The sequence below is a fragment of the Leuresthes tenuis genome, unplaced genomic scaffold (genome assembly GCF_036924035.1).
Source record: "Leuresthes tenuis unplaced genomic scaffold, fLeuTen1.0.hap1 SCAF_22, whole genome shotgun sequence".
NCBI lineage: Eukaryota > Metazoa > Chordata > Actinopteri > Atheriniformes > Atherinopsidae > Leuresthes > Leuresthes tenuis.
Window position 1 is genome coordinate 26807575 of NW_027325376.1, and position 22909 is coordinate 26830483.

General features: G+C 39.6%; 1 protein-coding gene across 4 annotated transcripts in view; it reads right to left on the minus strand.

Moving 5' to 3' along the window:
- Positions 1-21289, minus strand: part of mtm1 (myotubularin 1) — a 45010-nt gene extending 23721 nt beyond the window's left edge. For 2 of the 4 annotated variants that reach the window (XM_072375986.1, XM_072375985.1), the window contains exons 1-3: positions 21205-21289; positions 8657-8738; positions 976-1048 (exon numbers count right to left, since the gene is read on the minus strand). In XM_072375986.1, coding sequence (XP_072232087.1) covers positions 976-1048; positions 8657-8713 — 130 coding nt within the window. In that variant the 5' untranslated portion in view covers positions 8714-8738; positions 21205-21289. Of the gene's footprint in view, positions 1-975; positions 1049-8656; positions 8739-21204 lie in introns of those variants that run through there. The other 2 variants (XM_072375987.1, XM_072375988.1) reach the window with 2 other exon arrangements.
- Between the last annotated feature and the right edge of the window lie 1620 nt (positions 21290-22909).

Consider the following 22909-nt stretch of genomic DNA (forward strand, 5'->3'; position numbering starts at 1 on the left):
TGTAACCTACCAGAGATGTAAGCCTTCAACTCTTAAGCAAGGATGCAAACCTTTCACACCAACAACGACACTCATTCGCCCTCTCATAGTCTCTGTAAACTTTTCTATTATAATATTGATTTTGTTTAAGCTTTCTTTATAAAAAAAAAAAAATAAAAATGATATTATGACAAGATATTTACAATAGGTAACATATGCTCTGTTAATTTGGTAAACCTTATCAGCAGCATTTGTACATACATAGCGCACATACATAGCGTCTAATTCCGTAGGAAAAAAAAAATAAATCAATATAACAGTGAAAATAATAATTTCACAAATATTAAAAGTAGCGCTGCTACTACCTTTTATTGTGAAATGTAGTCATACTTTGGACTCAGATAGTGATGTATTTTCAAAGTTAAAATTATTATTTAATGAGGTATTCATCGCCAACAGTAAAATTTAAATTTTGGTTTTGTGATACCTTGCTATGACTCGGTTTTTTAAGGCAGCACATATAGACACACCCGTATGACTAAATTGTTGAGCAATTAGTATGCAGCTCCGCAGCACAAGCTCAGAGGTATATGATTCGGTTGTTTTGCAAAAATCTACAACTAGTTCTCAAGGGGAACTAATTGTCTATTTTCAACCCGAATCAAATATGAAGATAAAAGGCAAAAACAGAATGCAGGAAATACTCGGCTAATAACAAATGTTGAGCACTGCAAGCCCAAACCATAGTTTCTAGGTAAACTCAAAAGTAACCCCCTCCTTGTCAGCGTTATTTTTTTTGGTCATGAAATATCTCTCCAGGAACTTGGTTTCGTCAATATATGCATATTAGGTGGTGTACTTGACACGCATTATCAACCAAAACAAAAAGAAACTGATCAAGGTTATATGAAAACTAGTAAAAGAAAAAAAGTTGCTTGAATCTTAATGTCAATGATATTTGAAATATATGAATCAGCTACAGTGAACTATACTCACCTATAATTCTGTCCTCTCCTGGTAGAAGAGTCACATCAGCTAACAACTCCATCTTCAGTGAGTCTCTGGGGTTCTACAAACAAAAAGTTGTACAACTGATTATTCATTATATTTGACTTTAGTTAACAACGCTTAGGGTTATAATAGTGAATTATTCGAAAGCGCATATAAAACAATACTTTTTTGTTTTAATTATGTTGTTCACAACAGGGACGATAGGAATCTGCCTGTGGACTCGGGTGCAGCACAAATGCTTATAATGGAGGCATTTTCCTTTCCATCAAGCATGTAGATGAAGGGGGAGACTCAAGTTCTGATTATGTTCACCACACTGGCCATAGCACTAGTAAATTGTGACATCAACATAGTACCAAAACCTTTTATACCAGAGCTTTAGGTGTGCTGTACTCAGTGCAGTCTTCATCCTAAACTTTAGGTTTCCTTACCTGGGAAAAATAAAGAAACCCCTTCAGTGCAGGAATAGTACTTGAAGGAGTTGCGCAGGAAGTGCAATATGTATACACAGACGTAGATTTGCACGATATCCACAGTACCTACGGTACCCACGGTGCCAAATCGTTACGGTTCCTACTATACTAGAAATTCTACATGACCATGAATGACTATACTAACGGTGCCAGTTTCCGCTACACAGCGGCCGCCTCTACTCTCTTCCCGGCTTCTCATCGCTTGCTACTCCCTTGTAAACAAACCCACACGGCAACCACTGCAAACGAACTACACAGCTGCTGAAAGGGAGAGCTTTGCCCCTTAGTGGTGGCCTCCGGGATATGATAGGCTGTTTCCGCCCGTCTGCTAGCTGATTGGCTGTTCGTGTGTTTCTGACGCTAGAACGAACTCCAAGTAGACGGCTCCGCTTCGATAGAAATTCGTTTCAAAACGAAAGTGTTGTCTCGCCCAGACGCGCGTACAGCGGTCACAAACACGAGACAACACACACACACACTCACTATGGCAGAAGCACCGGGTCTGAGCGGCGAGTCTGCCGCAGCGTGCAAGTGGCACCACTTAAAACAAACTCCAAAAGCCACATTTGGAACTATTTTGGGTTTAAACAAGTCACAGACGGTAAAGCAATAGACGATGGCCGTCCACTGTGCAGGCGCTGCCACCAGCTATAGGAGCCAAAGGAGGCAACACATCCAACCTCATTAAACACCTGCAGTGTTGTCACCCAGATTTATATGTCAATACGAGATTAATATGCCCTGTTTATTTTCTAATTGGCTAATATTAGGCTATGTGCTCCGTGTACACGCTGAACAATGAAGAGTTAAAAGATGTTAAAGCAACTAGAAAATACATAAAAATATAGTTTTCACAGGGAATCAGTTCCTGTTTATTGTATTTTGTCCTCTTATGTTTCATGTTGAAGACATGTTATTGTCAAATAGATTTTTTTAAAACCCTCAAATTTTGTTGTACCATCCCGTATAATGACAATAAAGACTATTCTATTCAAAAAGACAGTGGATTTGTTATCCTAAGTCGATTATTTATATTAGTATTATGTTTATCATGCACATAACAACATACGTAATTAATAAGTATTTATAACTTGTACAAATACATTGCAGTTCATAAAAATAATAATAATGAAAAAAGGCTGCAGTATAGCAATAATACCCGGTACCGTGATACTTTGTCTGGTATAGTATCGTGGTTACTTATTTTAGTGTCGTGACAACTCTACACAGATGTAACTACAAAGTTTAAACTTGTCTTTTTTACTTCTATGTAATTCTTTTTAATAACAGCTAACAACAAATATGTAAAAATAACAGCCCTATTTTTCTCAAACCGTCCATTTTCTATTGGTTGTCCTGAATTGGATAACATGGGCAACACCCTCAGCAGAGATCTCCAGACCTCTCACTCCCTAGTCACCTCCTCCAGCTCTTTCAAGGAGACACTCTTTCGAGTCTTTCCCAAGCCTGTCAAGACATAATTTCTCTAATGGCTCTTGTGTCTCCCCAGTGTTCTTACCCTGGTGAGTTGGTTCAAAACACCTCTCCTTAGAGGCATTTGGAAGGCAACTTGACCAGATGCTCAAACCAGTTCAACTTGCACCTTTCGATGCTGAGAGGCAGCAACTCTACTTTGAGCACCCCCTGGATGACTGAGCACCTTACCCAATCTCTAAGGGTGAGTCCAGCCATTCTTTGGAGGAAGCTCATTTGTGCTGCTTGTATTGCAATCTCATTCTTTCAGTCAATACCTACCATTCATGACCATAGGTGAGGACTGAAATGTAGATCAACTGGTAGATCAATTTGCCTTCTGACTTAGCTCTCTCATTGACAGACTGGTACAATGCCTGATGTTATGACTAGGTAGTATAGCCTCAGAAAATGAGGTGCTAATTCTCATCCATGCTGCTTCAGACTCAGTTGCCTACTGTTCCAGAGCAAGCTGGAGGTCTCTGCTCGATAAAGCCACATGGACATAAAAAGTGAAATCCTTGTGGATTGAGCAGCTGTCAAAGGGAGAACTTTGTAGTCCAATCAGTTGCTGCTGAAACTGGTTATATAGACTATTGGGTAAAGAGCCTGTGCGGGAGGTTGAGAAATACTGGCAGGATATAGTTGGGTTCAACTCAACGAACAACAGAGATTCCGGAAGCAGACTTATGGAAAGGAGCTGGATTTTATTCCACTTTAGAGATACCCTCAGTGAGAGGCAGTGGGCAGGAGTGGGCTTACTTGACACCCCAAGCTTTTGAACTCAAATGTTGGCGTCTTCCCTCATGGATGAGAGGGTGGTTTCCCAGCACCTTTAAATTGGGGAAAGGGCTCTGGTTGTTATTTTCCTTTACGAGTTCAATGACAGCTTTGAGTACTCAACCTTTGCGGAGTCTCTGGGTAGGGTGTTGGAAGAATGGTCTTTTTTGGGACTATGGTGGACTTCAACGCTAAATACGCCATTGGCTCCAGGGATAGAGGAGATTGTCCCTCAGTTACATTTTCTGCTGTTTATTAGGGACCAGGTCAAGTGGCTCTATGGCCTGCCTTGAGGCTTCCTCCTAGTGTGACATGTCCAAAACAACTCCCCAGGTAGGTGTCTGGAGGGCATCCTGACCAGATGCCCAGACCACCTCAGCTAGCTTCTTTCAATGTGGCTATACTCCTAGCCCCTCCCGGATGGTCAAGCTTTTCACCCTGTCACTATGGGTTAATGCAGAAACCCTATGGAGCAAGGTCATTTCCATCCCTTATATTTGCAGTCTCATTGTTTCGTCACTACCCACAGCTCATGCCCATGGGTTGGGACTTGAACACACAACTATTAAACCACAGCTTTGCCTTCCGACTCAGACCTCTCGTCACCATGACAGATCAGTACAACGTCCACGTCACTGCAGGTGCTGCCCTAATTCCCCTGTTAATCTCCTGCTCCTTTCTACCCCAACTCGTTATACTTCAGCTCATTCACTTGAGATAGCAATTCACCCCCAACCTGAGGTAAGCAATCCACCCTTTTCCGACTGAGGATCATGGCAGCTTCACACTCTGCTTAAAATGACCCCAGTGTCTGCTGGAAGTCTTTACTAGATGAAGCGAACAGGACAACATTCATCTACAAAAAGCAGAGGTATAATCCTAAACCTACCAAACAGGAACCCTTTGATCATTGGCTGCACATAGAAATTCTGTCCATAAAAGTTATGAACAGAATCAGTGAAAAAGGCCAGCCCTAGCGGAGTCCAACACACACCAGAAAGAAATCTGGCTTACTGCAGACAATGCAAATCAAGCTCTCACTCTGGTTGTACTGCAACCATTCTCTTGGAGAGGGGCTGGGCTTTATTCCACTCTGGAGTGAGCTTGATGGTTGACTTATTTGAGCATTTTTGTGTGCTCAAAACATTGAAGTTTTCCTCGGCTGATGACAGGGTGGTGTCCATGCAACTTCTGGTTAGGTAAAGGGCTCTGGCTGTTTTGTACTTAATGACAGTTTAGACAACCCAGTCATCTTTACAGTCACCAGGAGGGGTTCTGGAAAATGCACATCCTACCCATGCGTTATTTTTTAAAAATAGGATACTGTTTATACACTGAAAAATGCGTTTTACCTAATGGTAAAGCAGATCATTAAAAGGTTATAGAGTTATTGCTCATCCATTTGTTTATTGCTAGTAGACAAGTAGCGATGGAATTTAAAGCTGCAGCACCATTTGGTTCAGCATAGATGAACAAACCCAATTAAAAAAAGTTGGGATGCCATGTAAAATTTAAATGAAAAAAATGCAATAATATGCAATGCTTTTTGGAAATCATTAATGTTGCTCTGGACTAAAGAGGAGAGAGATCTGGCATGTTACCACCGCTCAGTTCAAAAGTCTGCATATCTGCTGATATGGGATCTGGAAAGGCACCATTCATGTTAAAAGGGACACACGGGCTTTAGAGCGCTGTCTTATTTTTGGAAGGACTGTTTTTTTTTTTTTTGGAAGACACTGACAAATCCTGGAACCCCCCAGAGCTACACATTTGGCATTGACTATGCATACCCTGCACAGCCGTGATTTGAACTTTTACCATGAGGCAGATAAAACAGGTCTGCAAAAACATGCACCTCCTAATTTTTTTCCAGCTCAACAGAGTGTGGCAGTAGCGTACTGCACAATCTGCCACCAAATAGAAAATAAGACTAGCTAACACAGCAGGTAATCCAAATAATAGTGGCATGCAAGTAAGCAAAGCACAAAAGTACTTAGGAGGTAGTCAGCTTTGGTTATATAGTTTGCCAATCTTTCCTAAATGCCCAGCGGAAGCAGTGTCTAATCCAGAGACTCACCAACATAAAGAAACTAGTTTTAAGCCTCTCTAATGCCAACACACATCTGAGAAAATATATCATCCAATGACAGCTGTGTTTGATGCACTAATAATTGCCCAGGTAGAAAAAGTAAACACCTTGTCATTTAACAGTGCCGGGCACTGAGTTACCACTGCAGGCTTATGATTGGTCAGATCAGTAGTTGGCTTCGGGAGTGAAATAGCCTCATGCTACAAGTATGGAGCCACCACCCGCATATTCAATAATCCTAATTTTGACTCTTTTACTGCACAATGGTCTAGTAAAGATTCTCAGCTCTAAATATTCTATTCCAAAATTTTATTAATTTTGATGCCAATCATGCAAACATTCCATGACCAAAATATATTTAGGCATACATATAGCAAATATCTATCTTAATGTCAAAAATTACTTCAGTTTTCAAAGTATACCGATTTCTCAAATAATCCATTGGTGATTTTGTCTAAATAATATTAATAAATGCATTCATAACCGCAATCTAAGTTGCAAATTTCAAATGCCTGAAAAATCGTCCAAAACCCCAAGACCTGTTAAATGGATTGTACTTGACAATCCATTGTCCATCGAGTTGACCACTCAAAGCACTTTTACACTATAAGCCATATTCACACTCGCTCATACAGTACCACTCATTTATAAACACTGAGACATGAAGGGGGTACTTATAACCTCAACTGCAAGTCCTATCCAGTCCTATTTCTTACATCAGATTTAATTTTGCCGCCTTCCTCCAACTTGTACATTTCTAAACTATATCTCTCATATGTGCCAGTGGAGATTAAACTGTCACCAAATGTAGACGTTTTAAAATCCAGGTTAAAAACATTTATTTTCTCATGTGTCTATGCATGAAATCTGCACGGTATCTTTTATCTAGGCTGTTGCTTGTTTTTATTCATTTGAATTATCTTATTTCTTTATATTATTTTACATATTTTTAATACTTCTTCTGCTCCCCGCTGCAATGCTTTTATTTTATGTAAAGCACTTTGAATTGTTTTGTACATGAAATGTGCTATACAAATAAATTTGACTTTACTTGACTTGACATGTGTATATATTTTCATCTGTCTGGGCTCATAGTGTGTTAGTCTTTCTTTTGGTCACTCCCTCTTTTCTTATTTCCATGACTAAACATTTATTTGAACGCTATATATTGAACGCTTATGTTGGAGTAGAGCAACAGCTTCTCTGCATCGAAAGAAGTCAACTGAGGTAGTTCTGGCATCTGAATAGGACAACTTCTGGTTGTCTGGTTGTATTTTTTGGACATGTCAAAACTGGGAGGAGACCACAGGCAGACTCAGACCAGGCTGGAGGGATTCTATATCCCTTCTGGTATAATTCAAAACTCAGCCCGCTTGCTACGAGGCTATAGGTATGGATGCCTTCAAGCCAAGTTGTTTCTGGTGAGTGAAAGTTATGTCTTGCAGCATTTCTGTGCAATCTTCCTGTATTATATTCATAGCCAGAACCTGTATTCCTGTATTATACACCAAAACACCAATTTTACAATATCAAATCATGTTCAGTAATCACAATTCCTCTATGGTCATATAGTCTCTGCTTCAACAATGCAATCTGCAAGTGACATCTTATGTTAAATTACAAATTACTGCCTCTCTGCTAATGTAGGTGACCTTGCAACTATTTCTACTGCAGCCCCATGCCTCCCTCCATGTGTCAAAAGGGACAACGCAGTTGAACAAATTGTCACTCCCTGCACACAATTCTGCCTGCTCTCCCACTCATAGTGACACAGTGGGTACAACTCTGCAGCTTACTTCCCCCATGATCATCCACAAAATCAACCACAAAATCATCTGTGGTTGCTCAGGTCGCTCACAACACGTCGCCTGCAGTCGCTGCACACCAAAAGCGACTTGAGTGACCAAAACGACCGAAAGGGGCGGGTCTTTCCAACATCAGGCATGTGTAATAATCCATCTTTACATCGGTTTCCTCTTTCACCATGGATCGCACTCTGGGCGGCCTTTGTGTTGCATCTGCATATTTGCGATGGAAACGTAGGGCCTGTTGCCGTCGGTCCATCTGGGTCCATAATGTCCTGAGAAACCGACCTCTCCATGGAGAATTTCACCGGCTGATTCAGGAGCTCAGCTTTGATATTTGGTTCCAGCACTATTTCCGACTGGATAAAAGCCAGTTCGATGACCTCCTCACCAAGGTTGGTCCACGGATCAACAGGATGGACACCAACTATCTCCAAGCTATTGGTCCCGGTGAGACAGCAATAATTAATTTATCCTCCATTGTTTTCCTCTCTTTCTGCCTTTTTCCGCTCTTGGAATCGAGATCGGCCCACAATTGGCTTTCATCACCTTCGCGCCACTGCTCATTTGCATAAAAAGTTGAACCTCGCAACAACTCGCTCAAGTTGCTCACAACGTTGTTCGCTCCGGACGCTCATAGTCGTCGGCGTACACTGACATTGACAATGAATGGCAGCTGGCCGCCACGTTAGCTCAAGTCGCTTTTGGTGTGAACGCCCAGCCATGAGCCTCCAACTCTCACTACTGTTCTGTGCACAGCTAGCTCCAATGCAACTATATTTCCAGTGAAAATACTCTTACTGCAGATTAAGGGAGCAATGAAGAAAGTCAGCCACAAACACAAAGTGGCTTCTCTGATGTTTGTGCATTGAAATCAATTGTAAACATTTAGGTTCAAGTCAAAAGTAAAAAGTTTTCTTTATAAAATAACATTTCCAACTGATTCTATTCAAGTCATCTATAGATAGATAAAACTAATGTATGTTGCAGAAAAACACACTGTTAAGTCTAACAATACAAAGAGACAAAATACAGAATCAACTTACACTGGGGATGTGAGAGTCCAAATTGTTGGAGTTGTAGACTGAGACTGGTGAGGCCATCACATATGGGAGGGGGTTCCACAGGCTGAGAAAGCCAAATACAGAGACTTTTAGCGGTATCATGCTAAAATAAGCAGTATAACTGGACTCTAAATCATTTGTATAATTTAAAAAATAATCAAAATACAGATCTTCATGCTCCCTGTGTAGAAATACACATGAAAGTGGCCCAACCATCTTTGGAGGACCGTGTGGGCAACTTGTCATCGAAATTGAGGACCAGTTTGAAGATTTCCAAAGGATCTCCATGTCTCTGTCTAATAGGTGCAGTGGGTCTGAGCTTGTGTGGGTGTGTGTGTGTGTGTGTCTGTACATCTCTGTGTCTCTCTGGGTATTTATGGGGAATTGGAATCGCATGCCCTAAGGTTATCAATTACTTTACTGATCACGGCAGGTGCTGCAGAAACACTGATTACAAATCAACAACGTTATACAAAAGTGTGTGAAAGTGCTATCATTAAAAAAAAAAAAAGCGTGATGGCAGAGAGGAAGCGTTGTCACATTTTGCAAAGAACAGTGATAACTGCGCTAGTTCTAAGGTCTGAAAAATAAAAAAAATCTGTTCTATCCAAGACTGAAATCTCTTCCAGGAGTGCAATGTGTTTGATGTCTACATATGTACAACACACATGCAACTGAAAGTACTTATGAAACAATCACACGTTCTGTAACCTGTGTTAAATATCTTAAGAAAGCCTTACTGAAAACAACACTGTTTCATGATCTCCTCTTTAATAGTCAACAGTTTCTAGAGTTATCATAGAGCTAAAGGTAAAAAACGTTCACACTTGATGCACGATGAGCAAGAAAAAGAGAAGGAACATCATAGGGCTGTCACAACATTTGAAAGGCTTGCACCTTTCAAAACAAACCAACCTTTTTACAAAATGCTTTCCACCAGTAGAAGACACAATTTTGGCACATTAGGTTGTATAGTTTTTCATAAGCGTAAAAGTAGTTTTCCAAGATAAGGCACTAAAATCATTTAGAACTGTAAAGATGCATGTTATTATTGCATTCTAATCTAAGATTAGAAAGTTATTCAATATATGTGTATTGAGTTAAACACAAAACCCAAACTTTATTCTGTTTAGGATTTCAGAATTACAGAAATGTAATTCGGTAAGGCAATAAGGCATATTACATCACTTCCTGTTTTATCACGTTTGTACTCTGTTGGACTTTTCAGTCTTCTAGAACTACTAAATATTACAAAATTTCTTCTTATATTGACACATTTCACATTGTAAAAACTCTATTTCCAGAGATCTTTGTGTTTCGTGACATTTGTACACTTCTATTGATTGATGTAGTCCGCTAGCACAGCATGGCTACCGGCTCTTTCCCTCCATCTCCTGCTTACACTTTTTCCGTGTGTCATGCGTTTACCTACCCCTCTGCCTCCTTTCGGTACATATAATAAATGTAGGCTTTTTATAGTTTTGCAGGCGAGGCTCTTTGAATTGGAAGCTCGGCTTAGCACAGTTGAAAACAGCCTGATAGCTAGCCAGGCCCCTTCAGCCAGTGCAGAGCTACCTAGCGTAGCTAATCCTGTTAACTGTCCCTGAGCAGACTACATGCAGCTGGGAACCAAAGCTGGCTGGGTGACAGTCAGGAAGAAGAGGCATAGGCCTAAAGTCAAGCCTGTGGGTCACTTCCAAACTGTCCACATTTCTGATAAATTTTCCACAAGCAACACACCCACGGAGGAAGAAAACCCTGAATTGGCAGCTCTATGTTCAGAAATTTGGTATTAGCGACACCAGGATCCACAGTCAAATGCATTTCAGGGGCCAGAGCGGGCGACACGTGAATCCAGCTATATACATCAGACAAAGAATAAAGGAAGTAAAAACAATTGACTTCAGGAGGGTGACATCTATACCAATTGTGATGGGCCTAGGAGAGCCATGCAGGTGTGCAAAGATACACAGGAGCATGCTGGACCTGTGATGAGCTTGGGCATAATGGCGTGCCCAAAGGTCATAAAAACAACTGCCAAAGACCACGACGAAACTCTAATCCTCAGCGTGACCAAGGCCAGCCTCGGCAACATGGAGTGAGAGGCCTGGTAGATACTTTGGAAGGGCCAGACTTTAAAATGGAAATTAAAATGCAAAGATTGATATCCAATTTGACCCCTACCTAAATAAAATCTGGTGTTCTCCCAAGGCTGTATCTTTATAAAACAATTAAAACAGATCTTCCAATGTGAGAGCAAACAGAAACAACAAAGTTTTAGCCAGTGCTTTTTAAATACAATACTATCAGAATCATATATAGTGTATCAATGGTAGCAAAATGAGACAAAATCAGGTAAAAAAGTGATGTGTTGAAGGAGATGCTAACGGACGTCCAAAATAATTTATGGTCCAAAAAAAACTGTGCTCAATTAGTGACAATAGAGTTAAAAAAAAATATTCCAAATTTAGCCACAAAACAGAAGACAACAGAGAGCGAGTACAATTGTTGAGACGTCCCAAAGTGCAGACTTCAGTCTGCAATGAAACCCCCCCCCCCTAACATACCACGTAGTCTAACATACCACTACCTGCCTCCCATTGCTGTGTAAAGAAGCCTATTTATTGAGCTATGTCCCTGCCAGCACCCTACCCCTACACACAGGGTATTCTGCAGGCCAGCAACTCTGATGTGCCCTTCTGTAAGAATCTCTGGACATCATACAATTTAGAGTCGATGAAGGAAGGGAGGGGAAGGTGTGAATGTTGTAGGCAAGAAACAACCATAAATAGGGAATGCCTGACACGCAGCTCCAGACTTCACAATGTCACAACCAAGGCAAGCAAGAAGGATCAGTGCTCAGTAGGAATTCTACAGAGCAAGTCAGACTGTGAATCTGATGGTGGAGATGTGGACCTCGCATTTCAGAATGAAAACGTTCGTCACTTCACCGATTCGTCAAGTGATGAGGATGTGACTGTTCTAACGACGCACCAGGAGACAGATGGTCAATATGTGATTGAGCAGGACAGTTCAGACACAGAGGCCACGTCAGATGAGGAGGAAGACACAACGCATGTCAACCCCCCTTGTAATAAAAAACAAAAAGTTGCAGATGTGGGCATAACATTTCTGCTCATTCAAACAGCAGTTTGACCTTTATCATTACAGGCAGCAACCTCAGTGGGGGATGGAGTGGCTATTCACAATACAATGGAGATAGTTAGCACTTTGAGAGGAATACACAATTTTTGCAGAGCAAAAGTGAAAATCTCTTAATTAATACAAGCAGGCTGATTGGCTAAAACCAATATTTACTGGTTTGAAATAGAGAAATCCAAGTGTAGGTTAGTTCTTCATTTGAAAATATTAAATGTTGCAGATACAGCCTGTGGGGATGCCAACCCCTCACCCTCTCCTGACCAAGGTGCCACCAGATGTTAAACTTCTACAGTGTGTTTGATCTGTCTTTTGAATCTTTCTGCACACTTGTCTGGATCATTAATGTCCTGCTTATTCTCTGGCTGACGACTCTCAGTGTTTGTTAGCATTCATACAGAGGTAAGCAGATGTTCATCTAGCACAAAGTCAAGTCATGGCCAAGAGAATGAATGCAACCTGGAGAGCCAACGCTGATATGCTCTATGAACTGTTCCAGGAGTTGTTCCTTACATTAAAGCGTTAATGCTGACATTCTTGTGTTAGCACCATAGTTGAGGGGAATCCTTTAAAGGATCCATACTCGAGGGTTTGCTGATTATTTTGATTTTAAATGTGCACGGTATATACACACTGTACTGGGGGGAAGGAATGGAAAGGATAAAACAGCAGATTACTTTATGAGGAGTTATTTCATATCAATGTTCAAACACACACACTAAACCTAATACCTACTAAATACACCGATTCAAACATTCTTAGAGATGGAGAGAAGAGTGAGTGTAAGGTGCTGAATGTTTTTTAATGTGTTATGGTTCATTAGAAAAGTTCCATAAGAGATGACCTGGGTTGTTTTATCTGGTGCAAAAGGATCCTAAACAATTTAGCCAGCATTCCAAAACTGCTCAGAGCAAAGAAAATTATTACAAACAATGATGAGAAGAAAAGTGAGAGTATCAAAGCTGATCTGGGCCCATGCGAAAGCATGCATGCCAGATAACAGTGATCAATAACACCTGCCAAATATCTGATGTCTGACAACACAAGCACAACACTATGGCGCTACTAAGGAAAAAGCACAAGACTAGCCTCAAAAATAAAAATTTTTATTTTTAAATTCTTATCTGTATGAAAAGCTGTTGTTGCATCACATAATGTTGTAAGCTGCTCTGATGTCACGCTGTTGGTACCACATGAAGTGTTTCTGGTTCAACTGGAGCAGAAAAACGTAATGCTCATCCTGAACTGTCTGTGGATGGCTCCGCATCACCAAACACAGCCACTGGTCAGAATTAAGAAGAATTTAGTAGTAAGTCACTAGTGAGAATTAAGTAGATTACGCTGAAATCTTATCTAAACTCTTCTGAGCTGAATTAAGAGAGGACAGACCATATTTATCCCAAATCGATTAATCAGTTCCTCACTGAGAAGAAATTGCTGCTTTCTTGATGCTGTGCTGCTCCCAAAATAAAATCTAAGCACAAACATTTCTGTCTTGCAGCAGAGAGCAACACAGGAGCAGAAACTGAACTGGAAGAGTTGGAAAAAGTTTTAGTATGGGTGGTGGATGATACAAATATTAACCATGGTTTACTAAAACTTTTTCCAAAAAAAAAAGTCTTGAGTTGGTTTGTTCTCTAAATGGTTTGAAGTTTTTCCTCTGCAAAATAAGTTCATGTTACTGCATTTCTAATTAATGCTTTACAGCAGGTTGTGGGTATTTTGGTATTGTCTTAAAACATTTTTCATATCAACTGGCCAGTTGTTTTATTTTTGGGTTCAAATTAAATCTTGATTGGTCTACCAACGAACACTGGGACTGGACCTGATAAAAAGCAATTCCTGAAGTAGAACGTTGCGAAGATGACTTGTTGCATAGTTGTGCTGCTCGGTTCTCTTTCCTGCTAACATTCATCCACAGCTTAAATGAACTGCATCAGCAGCAGAACCACTACAGGACTCAGAAATCAGGTGAAATTCTGGAAGGCGTGCCCATCATGCCAAGATGATGCTGGTACAATCACATGATCTTCATCCATATGTGCACAATGAGGGCCCAAGCGGCTAAGCGCTCCACCCCAACTGAGTGAAAAGCTGATTTGAATAATTCAGCCCACCAAGTGGCCACCATACTTTCAACAATCTACAGCCTTCAACCACTGTCAAGAAATATGTGTGAATTCTCTCCTGAATTGTCCTAAAAGAAGATTAGTTGGGGAAATGGGCAGTAATCGAGAGCCCTTCATGGAAGTGAAGTGCTCGTAACCGTAAGACTGCTGAACTGATGTTCAATCAGAAGAACACGAGTGCAACCAGCAGTGACAGAACGGGGCTGGAAGAGACTGAGCTGCACTATACTACTCTGCACATTATTATTTCACATTATCATTATTTATTTTTTGCAAAATTTTTTACTTTAAAATTTATGACTTTACTACACTTCATTGTATCATTGCTAATCATCAAATCTCAACAAGGTCATATGTTCATATTCACATTTCAAGGTCAAATGTTTTGTATTGTTTAGCATTTTGTTGATTGTCAGTGTTCTGGGTGGTGTTCAGTTGTTTATCGTTATTGTTTACTGTTTATGATTTCATTTTCCAAAATTTTGGAAAATTTTTGTTTCAGTATTTGGTTCATTCTTCTTCCATTTGATATTTTTATTTGCGTTAGTAACACTTGTAGTTTTTCAATTACTGTAAATTCCGGATGATAAGTCACTACTTTTTTCCCAGGCTTTGCGCACCGTGGCTTATAATACGGTGGCTAATAGGTTTTCTTTTTTTTCATGCCGCCAAAAACATTTTGCCTCGTAACATTAGACAAATAAAATTAACGAATACAGTGGTCCAATGAAATTGTACGATAAATCAAACACACTTACACTGCTGGGTTATTGTAAATCGGTCATTTGTACTCACCCTCAACATGGAAAACAAATGAAGAAATGCATATGATGCCATGAGTGACGAAGTTCTGAGGCTGTTCAGTTCAGACACTGAAGAAGATGACTTTGATGGTTTTAGTGTGCAGGAGGAAGATGAAGAAGGCGATCAATGACTTTTCCTGATAGTTTTTAAAAAATATTTTTTTAAACCAGCCGTGTTACAGACACTGTTTGAAAAAAAAGAATTTACGCCACGTATTTGTGCGTTACTGATAGGTATTTAAGGTAAAACCATCTATGTTACAGGCACTGTTCAAGAAAAAAAAGCATTTGCAGTATTTGTTTATGCTACTATATGCATTTAATTAAAAGTTTAAAAATCCTCACGTGTAACATCTTTCCGTGTAAATATCTCATTTTACAATGTGGACACCCGCGGTTTATAATCCAGTGCGACCTATACAAGTACAAAATGGATTTTCTTATTAAAATTAGAGGGTGCAGCTTATATTCAGGTGCACTCTATAATCCGGAATTTACGGTAAACTGTCCTTTGCCATTGGAAAAAGTCAACAGTTCGTAGCGGGACCTTTTGGAGTTCAGAGAAACTCCTGTCAATGTTCCTGTCAATAAAGTTGTGAGTTACAAATCGTATTTTCTTTTTAAGTTAGCTATCATTTTTTTCACTTTTTTAGTTTAGCCTTTTAAAACACTGATAAGTGATTTCAGGGGGGATATGTGGTAGGGAGCAGGGCCTTGCCCCTGTCCTGCCCTTCTGGACAGGGGCGGGAATGTTTGGAGGGACACCCATGCAGCTCCATTACAGACCACTTAAAACACTGTCAAACATCAATCTCTGGTACCAACTTGGTCAAAAAGTCTCATTATCTGGCCCATTTAAATTCCAGAAAGTTATCAACTTCTTTCTGTCTAAAACTACCAAGAACTATGAAAATTCATCCCAAGTTCCAGGTTTCCAAGAACTAGCTTGTTGTCATCGGTGGCCTGAGCCCTAAACCCAGACTCCCGTGTTTCCTGTCCAGTGACTATTGGATGTGCACCATTGTGGGAGGGGTCAGCAATACCTGTTTGACTGACAAGGGTATGGTCCCAAACCACGATGAAAGGTAGTGTTAGGATATGCCAGTTACCTCCCTTTGCTTTTTTTTTTTTATTTGTCTTGTAGCTCGTTTCCTGTTTATCTTCCCCTGTCAATCTCCAATGTTTTTGACTTGCCATGGCAGTCTGCTGGGCAGTTATTCTACTCACCTGTAGTTCATTACTTTTTAAAGTGTTCATTGCCAGTTTTTCAGATTGCCTTTGTGGTAACCATCAGATCTAACCTTTAGTCTTGTGCTTAGTAGACTTTTTTTTTTTTTTTGCAATGTTTGGTAGATTTTTGTCCTCTGCCCTCTCCTTGGAAAATAAGCAATTTGCCACTTCAGAAATCACTCTCAGAGGAGAAACCATCACTTCACCATGCCATTAGAATCCAGGAGATCCTGTTCATGCTAACTCGTAGGTCAGAGACTTAACTTTAGTTGCTCTGAAATTCCAATTCTTACCTGGTGAATAAGTTCCTTATCTATCACTCCCCTGTGGGTCAGTCTCTTCTTAAGGGTCCAAACTCTGTCTCAAACCACAACACCACAATGAGGAAAATTACAGAATCATACCAAAAGAAAAATAAAATTATAGTTATAACTTTGTTGCACCTCTTCTGGCTTTTGTGACAGCTAAAATACTTTAAACAATATTCCTCATCAATCAGGCTATAACTTTCTTGTAAACTTTCTTGTAGCAGATCAGCCTTGCAGTCTAAAACCTTGTTTATTTCCACCATAAATTTTCAATTGGATTGAGATTGCTGGACTGTTTGCTGGCCATGTTACTGAGTTGAATTGTTTTTCTTCAAGACAAGCCTCTCTTGAACTGATTCAATAAGGAAACTGCCAAAAGTTAATGTACATCCTAGGGATGTAACAATATGTAAATATCTCGATTTTAGTGACCAAATTATCACGGTTAGCGATATTCTCAATTGCTGTACAAATGTTCGAAAAACACATACATTGAAATAATTTCACAACATCTTGTGATGATCTTGTGTCGGCTCCGCTCAGTGGAATACACAAAAATTCTGGTTAGAAATTCAAACATAAACATAATCTTTAACGCGTAAAATTTCACCGCGATTTACTGTAATACTGGTAACCGTTATATCCCTAGTACATCCTGGCATTTACTGCAGAGGCATTGACTGCCATCTCCCATGGTTTTTTACCTGACATATCCAGGTTCCCATGTTCTCTTTAAGCGCCATTTAGTTAGAATTAGAGTTGTCACGATACCAAAATAAGTAACCACGATACTTTATCAGACAAAGTATCATGGTTCTGGGTATTATCGCGATACTGCGACCTTATTTTATTATTATTCTTATGAACTGCAATGTATTTGTACAAGTTATAAATACTTATTAATTACGTATGTTGTTATGTGCATGATAAACATAATACTAACATAGTTAATTGACTTAGGATAACAAATCCACTGTCTTTTAGAATAAAATAGAATAAAAACGTGGTACAACGAAATTTAAAGGTTTTTTAAAAAATCTATTTGACAATAATGCTTCTTCTCCAACATAATAAAACAGAGGACAAAATACAATAAACAGGAACTGAGTCCCTGTGAAAACTATATTTGTATGTATTTTTTAGGTGTTTAAAATCTTTTAACTCTTCATTGTTCAGCGTGTACACGGAGGACATAGCCTAATATTAGCCAATTAGAAAATAAACAGGGCATATTAATCTGGTATTGACATATAAATCTGGGTGACAACACTGCAGGTGTTTAATGAGGTTGGATGTGTTGCCTCCTTTGGCTCCTATAGCTGGTGGCAGCGCCTGCGCAGTGGACGGTCATCGTCTATTGCTTAACCGTCTGTGACTTGTTTAAACCCAAAATAGTTCCAAATGTGGCTTTTGGAGTTTGTTTTAAGTGGTGCCACTTGCACGCTGCGGCAGACTCGCCGCTCAGGCCCGGTGCTTCTGCCATAGTGAGTGTGTGTGTGTGTTGTCTCGTGTTTGTGACCGCTGTACGCGCGTCTGGGCGAGACAACACTTTCGTTTTGAAACGAATTTCTATCGAAGCGGAGCCGTCTACTTGGAGTTCGTTCTAGCGTCAGAAACACACGAACAGCCAATCAGCTAGCAGACGGGCGGACCCAGCGTGCGGAAACAGCCTATCATCTCCCGGAGGCCACCACTAAGGGGCAAACAGCCAATCATTCAGCAGCTGTGTAGTTCGGTTGCAGTGGTTGCCGTGTGGGTTTGTTTACAAGGGAGTAGCAAGCGATGAGAAGCCGGGAGGAGAGTAGAGGCGGCCGCTGTGTAGCGGAAACTGGCACCGTTAGTATAGTCATTCATGGTCGTGTAGAATTTCTAGTATAGTAGGAACCGTAACGATTTGGCACCGCGGGGTACTGCGAGTACCGTGCAGCTCTAGTCAGAATGGTGATTAGACATGAAATATGACTTTCATCAAAAGATAACAGTCCCCGAGTACTTTTCTTTATCCCACAGTAACAGTGTTTTCTTCAATTTAGGGGTTAGTGACAGTTTATGTTAGGCTTTTCTTGATGTAAATCCCATATCCTTTTATTTTATTTAGTTTTATTTTTTGTGCATTTTCTATTAACAAGGGATACAAGCTTTGAGTTCTCTGTCCCGGCGCTTTGATGTCGACGTGCGTTTCCCTTTTACAACTTTCCCATTTTTGCTTGTTTTTGTTGCTGACAGGGAACAAACAACATCTTTTCCGAGTTCAACTTCTTGAAGGAGTTTTACAATTCTTTCCACTGTTTCTATTGACAGCTCTCCTGTTGGACCCATGTATCCAGCCAATCAGTCAGATCCAACAACTCATTAAGGTCGCACAGATTGCACAGTTCTGGTTTCTTCTTGAGTTAACGACTTGCATAGAACCTCAAAGAAAAATTAGGAAATTACTTGGCTGAGAAAGCAACCTACAGCTAGTCTTTTGAGAGCTGTTTGGAGATTAAACTAAATTTGAGTGTCTGCCACTAAAACTCATCCATCAAATCTACGGCATTGTCTGTTATGATGGTTCAATTTTTTATTCTGAAGCTCCCTCTTTTGTAATGCCTCTATAAAATATTTCCGATACATCACTATCACATCGCAGATATGTCGCTCGTTTCTAATGTCCTTCTATGTGAAGAGAGAAGAGACATGACTCTCTAGTCTTTTCCAAAATTGTCAGCTATTAAATCTGTGCTCAAGTAAATTACGGCAGTTCTTTCTGCTCATTGGAGGCAAAAGTGAGGTGTTTTAGAACACCGAACATCTGATGGTAACTTCAATGCAAAGGCCATCTTCAGCAGGGTTTGTTTGGGGTTGTGGTTTTTCAAAATTTAACCAATTATCAAATCCAAATGATTACCAGCTAAACTTGACAGGAATAAAAATACATCACTTGATATTATCAGATCTTTTAAATGAAGATTTATTTGAATCAGAAAATCCATTTTTAAAACCATCACTACCAGTGTTAGACAGCAGTGTTGCTGTAAATGAGTTTGTGTTCTACCTCAGACTCACCTCAGAGATAATGGGTCTCCTGCAGTGATTACTGCACTGCAAATCAAATCTTTACAATTTGACATAGCAATGCTCTGAGATGAAAACACAATTTACCATTTATTTGTTTTGGTTATTTTTTTACACTTTGTAAACGCTACTTGGTTTGTTTTAAAAAAAAAAAAAGATTTCCCTTTCTGATTAATAAAGTACTCAAATCAATGGCATTGTCCTGCAAAATTATATTGCTATATGGTTGCGTATAGCTATGTCTTATCAATAAATACAAGCAGTCTGAATTTCCTTTTTAATTCAGCTACAAAAAAAACCCAACAAAAACAAATGCCTTGAATATTAAAATCTGCATCTTTTCAGTGCCTGTGTCTGAATGACTCACCTCAGCACTACATGTACTGTGTGTTACAAATGAGTCAGTCGCCTCCTAAGTCCAGAAATCCACTTAAGGCTACTCCACATGCTTCAGTGATTGATTCCTTCACCTGAGTTTTAATTACTGTAGAGTTGGTAAAGGTCAACACACATTGTGTCTCCAAGAACTTCAACAAGCAGCGAAACCCAGGATTCTCTACCACTGAATATGTCCCTAGATCCTTCTCTCTCTGAGCAGCTACAGATGTGGTGATTAACTTCCCTCTTCCCTCTGAGATGACGTGCAAAAATTGACTACACCAAAGAGAAAGTTAGAAGCTACAGAATGTCTGTGAAAATTGTTCACATAGTTCACAGAATTGTGCTGTCACGCGTTGTCAATAACACCATTCCACTCCCAAGCATCAACACCGACCATGGAACGGTGATCCAGTTCAATGGACAGTAAAGCCAAACCGGGGCTCGGCTCAGCTTTTCTGACAAGAGGATAAAATATATCGTTATAAAAAAATATGCATAGCTTTTTCTGTCAAATCTGAAATTGGCAAAAAATATTTTATTTTTATATCTGACACAATGTCAGAAATCTTATTGTGCATGACATTTTCCACCCAAAATATATAATAACAATTTAAAAATGATTCTAAATCAAAATTTGGCCTGGTGACCAGCTGATGTATATATCTGGCTCCACCAAAAAGTAGGCCAAGCCCACAGCAGTCAGCCTCTCACTGTCATGGCGTTGGGCACCCACTGATATGCACAATAACCCTTTACTCTTTATTCATTTCAACGCACAGCACTGCTGATTCTATGTAACATTTTTTCAGAGGCGGTGCTCCTTTCGATCAGAGTACCAGCAGCTGAAAGTGACTAAAGGCTGGATATCACATCCCAGTACAGCAGAAAAACTCCCACTGAGGACCCACACCACATATGCAAAGATTTCTTTTCATCTTAGAGCACAAATAAATGACATAAAATGATCTTCTCATGACAACAACAGTCTTGTTTATTATAAAAGCACCGTTGTGCAATAGCATAATGCAGATCGGTGCGGTTAAAAGCATTTTACACCAAATAATAACCAATGGAACGATTAGCGGTGTCGATACCCAACTCAAGGATATGAATATGCAGTCAAAGTGCGCTCTGACTGTCACACTATCATGAATCCACTCGGAATCAGTAGCAGCAAGTGTTCATGGTAAAACTTTCGAACGCAGAGCACTTAAAATCAGGACAGCAAAAGAACAGGGCTCCTCCAACAATTCCCTAAACTTTCTTAACTTGACCATTTCAATAAGCACAGCTGTGAAGTTGCACCAGGAAATAGCGTAGGCCTAGACGAAACGATAGCTTGTTGCACCAGGTTTTTTCGGCAATTTCTAAACCATAGTGTACAAAACATACACCAAAGCTCTCCAAGGAAGACTCTGGAAGAAATCAGGGTGGACTCGCTGTGGCCAAATGTCTTAACTTACCCGCAAATTGCGATTCTCCCGTGGCTAAATTTCGATCTGTTTCCCTAAAGCCACAGCAGGAACTTACTCTATGTCACGTGCTGAACTGTCATGGAACGGATTGGCTGATTGTCAAATGGAAGCTCGCAAAGGATACAGGGAAATGTAGGTTGCAGACAGAAGTGACAACTGTATGAAGTCTATGGAATATTGCTATTGATGTAAGACAAAAATTACCGAAATTTAATACTATATTGATTTAATTACATAATATGTGTTTAGAATATACACGAAGTAACGAAATGCTTTATTTTACCCATATAACAATTATTTCTTGCTCTTATTTGGAGTGGAATTTTTAGGCAGCAAATAATTCAGTTGACACTTGTGGCCATTTCCTTTTGACGTACAGATCATATATTTGATGATTTCTATTATACTGAAAGTCAGATAAAGCTCCTTTGGAGCCTTGAGAGAATAGCTTGAAATGTAGCCCCAAATAACCCGCGTTATATATAAAAATCTCAGGAGTCGAAGAATATTCGATGGTTGAGACTCTGCACACAGGATACTTTTAGTGAATTTTCCTTTTGTTTTTGGAAATGTGTTCAGTGCAGCTGCAGCTGAAGTAGTAGAGCAGGTTGTATAGTCAAATGGCTGGCAGTTTGATTCCTGGCCTCTGCATGCATTCAAGTATCCTTGGGCCAAACATTTAACCCAAATCTGCATCAATTGCCAGAGGAACACCTTGTATAGTATTGAGAAATAGTTAATTAAAAACTCATCATAGAATATATTCAACACTTCATAGCAAAGTGTTCCTCACACTTTGTTATGAAGCTAAAAAGTGACATCATATGTCAGAAGTTTGTCTATTGCAAGTCACAGGAAAGTAATGCCATTTGTAGTGTATGTTAGATAGACTATTTATCATAGCATTTTGAAGAAGATTGGTGCTCTACATCTCATAATTTCTATTGGAAATATTTCTTTAAAAATGTTTTTCTGGTGCTTGAGGTTTAAAGGCTCAGATTTCTATCAATTCTGTGAATGTTTTTTTTTAAAGCGATAAATTCAATCTTCCACAGATACTCATCTTTTTTTAAAACACATCCTTCATTTACAATAATGCAGGACTTTTCAATAAATAGTTTTTACATTTCAAAATCAACTTTAGAGATTGAGCCCTTTTCCCAAAAAAAGTTGCTTTTTCTTTATCATACTTGATTCAGTTTGACGTTCAGCCCAAATTTTGCCCTTTTAATGTAAAAATATTCATACTGTCTCACTGTCACCCACCACCCTGTGTGTGTGTTCAGAGCACAGACACGGTGGGTGAAACAGAGAGGAAAACTCTCTTTAGGATGAGACAGGATGAGACCTTCAGTAGAACAAGACTCTGTGCAGTCATTTTCATGAACTGGTTGGGAGGTAAGAGGAAAGGACAGTGACACAAAAAAATGTAAAAAAACACCAGGCTATGGGAAAGAAGAAAAAACGCTAATAACAGCAATAATAGCAAATACATGGGGAGCAAGAAGAGGACACATTTTGGTTTGCAACACCTTTCTTCAATGAATAATTAGAAACAAATGGTTGTAGCTTTACATAGGTTTAATTTTTCTTACACATCAGACTACAAGATATTTGAGATTACCACTAGACCGCTATGAATCTTTAACACTTGTCCATTTAAATTTTTCAAATGAATAAAGACATCAGCTAA